Source organism: Urtica dioica, chromosome 2, assembly GCF_054948205.1.
Source record: "Urtica dioica subsp. dioica isolate 48M chromosome 2, U.dioica_male_clone48M_v1_H2, whole genome shotgun sequence".
Lineage (NCBI taxonomy): Eukaryota > Viridiplantae > Streptophyta > Magnoliopsida > Rosales > Urticaceae > Urtica > Urtica dioica.
This window is the reverse complement of record NC_142757.1, coordinates 55,708,883-55,716,902: the sequence shown is the minus strand read 5'-3', so window position 1 is coordinate 55,716,902 and position 8,020 is coordinate 55,708,883. Positions and strand designations below refer to the sequence as shown.

General features: G+C 31.6%; 1 protein-coding gene and 1 long non-coding RNA gene across 2 annotated transcripts; one reads left to right on the top strand and one right to left on the bottom strand.

Moving 5' to 3' along the window:
* Positions 1 to 928: 928 nt before the first annotated feature.
* On the top strand, positions 929 to 3,264 carry LOC149405914 (uncharacterized). Its single transcript, XR_016302047.1, has 3 exons — positions 929 to 1,179; positions 1,307 to 1,334; positions 3,026 to 3,264. It is a non-coding gene; the product is annotated as an uncharacterized LOC149405914 (long non-coding RNA).
* NAC007 (NAC family transcription factor) lies at positions 2,769 to 6,533 on the bottom strand. Its single transcript, XM_089630699.1, has 4 exons — positions 6,169 to 6,533; positions 4,502 to 4,671; positions 4,143 to 4,414; positions 2,769 to 3,666 (listed from the first exon to the last, which is right to left on the bottom strand). Exons 2-4 carry the CDS (start codon positions 4,659 to 4,661, stop codon positions 3,016 to 3,018), a joined length of 1,083 nt encoding a protein of 360 aa, XP_089486825.1. The 5' UTR covers positions 4,662 to 4,671; positions 6,169 to 6,533; the 3' UTR covers positions 2,769 to 3,015.
* Between the last annotated feature and the right edge of the window lie 1,487 nt (positions 6,534 to 8,020).

Below are 8,020 nucleotides of genomic sequence, written 5' to 3'. Positions count from 1 at the left end.
GTTGAGGTTGGGGATCGGTGAAACTAATTAAGGAAGCAAAAAAGAATGATGGTGTTGTGTTGAGGTGACACATTATTCACATGCTCAATCATGTTTGTCTTACTTACCCTGCAAAACTACATTCTTTTAATATCTTAATTAATAAATTCCTTATAACTAATTATTCACTCCCTCCTCGCTGCATCAATGCGCGCATGGTGATATATGGCCTGCTTTATATATTTATGACTTTATCTCAACACTGTAGGGTTTATTTATTTACTCAATCATATAATCTCTTTGTTTTTATGATGCTAGTCTCGTGAGTAATTGGCATTGCCTCACAAGCAAACAAAAAAAAAATAGACATTGTACTATGAATTGATGAGAGTAAAAAGGCATTAAATATGAAATTTGTAAGAACGAAAAAAATATCGGAAATTGGCAAAAAAAAAAAAAAGGGATAGCTGACGAAACCCTAACAACCTATCGGCTCATCCCACTACTAAGTTTCAAACAAATTAGATTGTCGCACCGTTGACTTTTCTGACGCAATCAAAATTCAATCTGGTCATTAACACATTAACACTTGTGATGGCTAGATGCTCTTGACTATTAATTGAGTTCGGAGTTACAATTAAATACAATAATCAAATTTTTTAAGACTTTGGTATTAATTTAAGCTATAAGGATATTTAACTCAAACTTAGTAAGAAAGAATAAATAAATAAAAACTTTAATGGATTGCAAGGGTGAAGCATGTTGTGTTGTGTGTGTCTTTTTCTCTCTCCATCGAAGTGAGAGCTTTTGGATATTATGCGTCGATGAGAGCACGCCCAATAATTGTGTCGCACCACAAATTGCTAAAAAAAGTCATTTTCATACTTCACTTCAACTCAAATATAGGAAGCTACGATATCATCTTTCCTCTCTAGCTAAGTCAAACAAATATAAGTGAGAAAACCCCTGTAACAAAAAAAAAAAAAAAGGGGGTTTGAAAGTACTACGTACTCATTATCACCCAAATGTCTCCAAACTTTGGTATAACGATATGATATCTATTTATTTGAGGCGGTCAAGTTCTTATATGATCGATCGCATATATATCTCCTTCTCTGTTTCTCGTCTCTCAATCCGAAACAGAAAGCTATCAATCTTTGCTTTGTGTTCAACGCCCATGCAAGCTCATAAATATTACCGGTAATTTCTGAAATACAAACTGCTAGTTTTTTACGTACGTCTCTTCAATTTATCATATTTATAGATTCAATATACTGACTACGTACTTCTTTTTTTATTTGCCTGGAAAACTATGGATTTTCAAAAGACTATCATCACCAATATATAAAATGAAAGTAAGTATAGATTTGCCTTGTCTTTACTGAGACCTTTGTAGACTTAAATTTATTATGTATGCATGAAAATTTTGTTCGTGTTCCACTTCTCGTGGTTTTCTTATTATTTTTCTCTTTTCTGTTATACATATGAAAACATGTGTGTGTGATATTATTTGGAAAGATTTATGTGTTCTCGTCCAAGGATTCAGACATCAATTTGCAGGAAACATATATTAGTATCCTTATATATATATATGTATATATGCACTTAAATTTCATTCACACACATGCTTTCATAAGAATGTATATTAAGTATTATCAAATCTCAAGAGATTCATCTCTACATATATTTTTTTCCAAACTAAAAAACAGAAAGGGTCCTATATCAAACTTGTCATCATATATTTTCTTTTGAAATTATAAACAACTAAGCCACATCAAACTTGTTATTTGCTAAATAGACATCATTTGATTAATTATAGTTAATTAGCTACTGATTCCATTAACCATAATTTAATTTACAATTTTGTCCAAATATATTAATTATTGGACAAGATTATTTGGGTAAAGTCGTCAATTTAATTACTGTTAATAGAATAAATGGCTAATTAACTGTAGTTAACCAAACGTTGACTATTATACAAACTTAAGATTTCTATTTGACTATATACCTATATAACCCTTTTCTTTACAAGTAATTCAAAATTAGTATGATTAGGCAGGGCTTTTTTTGTTTTCCTTTACGTCCCTCCAATAAAACAAAGTCACTTTTATTGTTATTATTATTTTTTGTTTAAAAATTAATTGAAATGCGATGACTTGAATTATATATATATATATATTGGGGGTAGGTACAAAAAAAGGACAAACAAAAAAAGTCGCAGACAATCTGAATTCAATTTTAAGTACGTAGTTGTAGTGCTGAGCATATGATCATTCGCAATGACATGCACAAACAATTCAGGAGTGAAACCTTAAGGAGAACTAATAAGTATTTATAAAGATCATGAATTACTTCTTTTTACTTTTTAGTCAAAGTAATTTCCGTTAACAATGTGACCGGAACAATCAAAATCCAATGAATATATGTGTGCATATGTACCCATGATATTTTCACAACCGATCAAAAATCACAATCCAACTGTGATTTGGTTTATATATATACACTCTACTAGATTTAAAATTCATATAAGGATCACTAATATTAGGTACCATTTGGTTTTAATAAACATCAGAAGAAATATATATATATATATATATATATATATATATATATATGTATATATATGTATATTTATGCGAAGAATATACAACGCATTTGTATGACGATTGATTCACGCATATAATAAACCTTTCAAAGAAGGTGAACACATATTTTACATAAAAACTAGGTCACCAAATTCACCTATATATATGTATAGTATAATTAACAGCCTTATTACGTATTATATATATATATATTCTCGAGTATGACTATAAACCATACAAATTTAAGGGCACACAAAGTCACTGTGACTGCTAAGTGCAATACGTACTTTCGTGTTGTTCTTCCATTTATTATGTACACATACGTGAATTGTTCTTTTTTTCCTTCTTTTTTTCTTTGCTTAACTCATTCCTATTAATTAGTATGTTTATATATATATATATATATATATATATATATATATATATATATATATATATATATTGTTGATCTTCATTTCCAGAGATCAATATGGCAAGTGAGTGAGCTCGACGACCCATAATCCTGCACTATTTGAGGCGTAAATTGTTCAGCCACGTCAAACACAGCTCCGTTGTTACTCGTCTCCTTGGAAGAAATATTATTGTTTTGATCTTGATCATGATCATGGCTGAGCTGAGATGCAACAAACTTGTCGAGAACTCTCCAATCCGTGACTTGATCAACGGCTATCTCATTGTTGTCATTGTTGTTTGCGACGTTATAAGGCGCGTTCAAGTTGCTTTGGTGGTGATGATCATCTTGAGTAGTAGTAGAGCTGAGTGGGAGTTTAGGGCTTTCCAATTGCGGGAGTTGGAATAAGAAAGGATCGGCGGACATGTTTGCGTTGAATTGCGATTCGAGCTCTTGCTTGCAAGCCGCGTAGTGATGTTGTTGTTGTTGTTGTTGTTGACGATGATGATGATGATGATTATGGTTATGATTTTGATGATTATAGATATTATTGTTATTCATCACCAAAGCCGGGTGTGAGAGTGGGCTCGGAGAATCGGGCATGAACGAGAGGTGATTATCGTCGTACCAACATGGAGACTCGTATTCTCCCATTCTCCGAACCGTTGGCATCCTCTTCTTGAAAACCCTACACACCACCCATCCTTCTTCCTATACATATCACCAACTCAATTAGGGTTATAATTTTGGATGCATTGATATACATGGAATATATAATTCACTATGTAAAAAGGTGCAAGTATTCAATAGAAAGCATTAGAGGTGACAAATGACAAATGAGAAAGTAAGTAAACCCTTGATGAAATTCAAGAAACTATTGTGAGCACGGACAAGGCAGGACGGCCAAGTTCGGTCGGTTATAGCCTCCATCTTTTTTATACTTTTTGTTCAATTTTTTTTTTTACCTTAAAAATTTATAAATTAACTTTCCCTACTTTATTTGTTTTGTATATTGTTTTTTTCTAATTTACATCTCTGGCTCTGTCCTTGATTATAAGTACATGTGTCGTTCGAAAATCCATTTACCCCACAACAATGACCCGTTTATATCAAATTTCATCGCACCACGAGCCTTTAACTAAAACAATACTAACATCACGCACATCTGGTCATGAATAAATGATTACCTGAGGAACTCCGTTTTCGTGGGTTTCAAGTCGGTACTCGTGCATAATCCAATCTGACTTTTGTCCATTTGGAGCTCTACCTTTGTAGAACACCAAAGTCTTTCTCATCCCAACAAGGCTGTACCTCATATAAATGGCTTTGTCTCTTCCTGTGGCTTTCCAAAACCCGGCTTTGGTGGCTCTGTTGGTTCGTGTCCCGGTCGGGTACTTCTTGTCTTTGTGGCTGAAGAAGTACCATTCGTTCTGATCGTCTGTTCCTATTTTGCATAGTTCTGATCAACATATGTATCTCCACTTGTTAGAGAAATATAATCAATTAGTGAATACACTAATTCAAAAATTTCTATTCCAAGTGTTACCTTGAAGATCCCATGGCTCAATCTTGTAGAGATCTACATCTTTGATTACATCTAGGTCAATTGTTTTTGAAGCAACCTTTTTCCGAAGGTAATAATCAACCAGCTCTTCATCGGTTGGGTGGAATCTGAATCCCGGAGGAACGTGTGAAAATGTGTTCATACTTTGAGCCCTAGATACACAAAAATATAATTAATTAATAAAAAATATCACAAGGTTCTATTTTCAAACTACTTGACAAAAGAGTAACTTGTGATCTTATAAAGTCCTTCATATTTTGGACATCGGATCGTTAAGAATTAAGATAGATTATACAACATATTGTGATTCAGATTACAATGAGCTTTAAATGAGAGAAGACATAGAGCCCTATTAATCATTTTCTATAATTTTATATCAAACCAATATAATTTAAAGTATACATTATTTCCAATTGACACATTGCTAGCTATTTAGATAATCTCCAAAGTTTTGTGGCTTAGTTACTTATAAATTATATATATATATTGCCTTGGATGTAAAGGGCCATTATACAAATCTTGACGCAAACATGTATCTTCACTTTGTTTGAAATTGCGAGACACTCTAGTGATTAATCTTTTTAATGATAACAAACCTAAGGTACAGCTGAGATTAAATGGATATCCACCTTTAAAAATAAAAAATAAGATATTTTGGACTAAGAGGCAATATTATAGGGCTATATACGCAATATATAAAATAAAAGATATTTGGAGTAATCAATAAGAAATTTTGGATCCTGAGGAACTATACGATGAACTTTCCGGTATCGGTAGGTAATTAACTTCTCTCGTTAAATAAAATGAATATACCACACTCACAAATTTAAGTAAATAATCTACACTCGCAAATTCAAACTACTTCTATGCAACAAGCACACCTACAAGGGTGTTTGTATAAGATATAGCTAACCTGATCTTTGGAATAAAGCTTAAGAATATATGTGCAATAAATAACCATAAGAATGCATGAAATAAAAAATTACAGATTTTGATTCCATGATATATAATAGTTTCTACATAAATTTCCTTTTTCACTTTAACATTCAAGTTTTTAATTTTTACATAAAATTCAGTAGACTCAAACTATTGAATCATTTAATAAAGATAACATTTGTAAACAAGTGGCATTTTAAGTACTAAATATGTATGATCAGTTATGCATACAATCTTGGATGTGTAATTTCCAAGACGTAAAAAGAAATAGAAAAATTAAAGCAATCCTTCACGCAAAGAAAAATAAAAGGCACTTAACAATAATTAGGAAAAAAAAAAAAGAATGGCAGTAATAATCATGTTCCGAAGAGATATTGATAAAGTAGAAGAGACATGTAAGGAAAGCAATATATGTATGATGTGGTTTTCTTCCACTTACTGTTTGATGATTTGGGACAAACCACTTTGTTATGCTTCTCTAAGTACAGTACGAATTAGTCAAAGATCATATGAAGTCAGATGCATCAAATCTTAACTAAAGAATATGGTTCTTGATACTACATAAAATTAGGTCTAACAATAGTAAAATCTTATCATGAAAAAAAGCCAGAAATAGTAACTTTTGTGTATATGATATTCAAGGAAGAAAGAAGGAAAAAGAAGAGGAGAAGATGAAAATAATAAAGCGTGTAATAGATGGAAAACAGACAAACCTTGAGGATTGTAATTGGTCAGCTCTATATGATCAGATCCGGTTGACCTTGAATCTTGGTTGATCTCAGTTTGTGGTTGTCTACAGAGCTTTCGTCTCTTTTATATGTAGAAAAAAAAAAGCGATTGATATGATATAATTCTTCCTCGGGAATTGAACCAGCCTCTTCTTTCAAACTTTATATGATATGATCAAACAGCTTTGCTCTCTCAACTAGTAGCAGCTTTTGTTTCAGAGAGAGAGAGAGAGAGAGAGATCATGAAAGAGAAGCTTCAGATCCCAGGAAGGAATTGGGAAAGTTGAGAAGGGAAAAGCTATATAATAGAGGAGCAAAACTCAAGGTCGAAGAAGTGAGAGGGTTGTTAAATAAGAAAGCCACGCTAAATCCAAAAATAAATAAACAAATAAATAAATAAAAGTGTGCACAAAACAAACACACATGCCCTAATAATATATATCTCTCTATCTCTCTCTCTCTCTCTCTCTCGTTATCTTGTAAGTGGAAGCTTGATTCATGCAAAAGCTATAGGCTAAAAAAAAGGGAGGCGATATAAAATAGAGAGGTTGAAGAAAGCGAAGAATGATTAATTAGGGCAAATTTTCCGATGGAAACCCGTCTCCAGCAACTGATAAAGACCACAGCGCAATTCTAGATTTTGTGTTTACCGAAAGAGGTTGAATTAATTGATATAAAGATTGGACGGTGACAAATAGCTCGCTCTTTAAGTCTCAGTTGATGCTTTAATGTTTAGTGAACTTATTGATGTACTAGCTTGGCTAGGGTCATAGCAATTAGCACACAAATATTACAATATAGGGTAAAAATTCATTTATTGAAAAACTGAATTTAAACTTAAAGTTAAAAGGCTTCCTTAATACTCATCTTAAACCGGTAGCTGATAAAATAAAATAAAAGGTAGAAATCCTATAAAATATAGAGCGCTATTTGTAAGCATCCAAAAAAAATTAAGCTAAAACTCTCGTAAAACTGAAAACTTACGTTGGATTGTTTCGAATTCGAAATTCGCTTTAAGATAAATTGATTATGTATAGTTTAGTTAGACTGAAAATAATTTTATAATATTTGATGATGGATGATGACAAAATGTTATCCATTGTTATTTTTGGTGACAATATTATCATTCACTTAGAGGTCACATGTTTGCACATATCTCTTTTGTTTCATTGGATGTAAGTTTTTTTATTTTTATATTTGCTTCTCATTCATGATCTACAAGCTCGCTACGGTAAAGTTCATTGTTTTTGTATATTTAAAAATGTGAGTAAGGTTTAGTCATAAACCACTTATTTAGTTCAAGTTATGCCAATTTGTGTTCTTAGAAATACTTCCCTTGGATTCTATTTATCCGTCCATATATATAACATGACAGAAGGTACACAATCAACATCACTACTAGATCTCTGTGGGGTTTTTTTTGTTTGTTTGTTTATTTTTAAATGTAATTGCAGTTAAGTCCTAGCATTTTGATGACAAATTATAAATAAATAAATAAATGTGTAATTTTTAATAACGATGTTCTTAGGAGTCTTTTAACTTTCCTTTTTCAGGTTATTGTGGTCCATAAAATTGCATAAATTTTATGCAGATAAGAGACAACATTTGCAAAGAATTTTTTGCAAAAAAAAAAACTCGTAAATATGTACATTTGATAACTTATAATTTTTTTTTACAATCAAGTAATCCTAATAACTTATCACCCAAATTCCCACAAATATATTTCAATTGATCCATTAAGTTTATTTTTCAACATATTATTTATCTCTTACATTACATGTTTTGAGAGATTATATACCAATTAACCCAAAATAATTAGGTGTGTAGTTGGACAGCA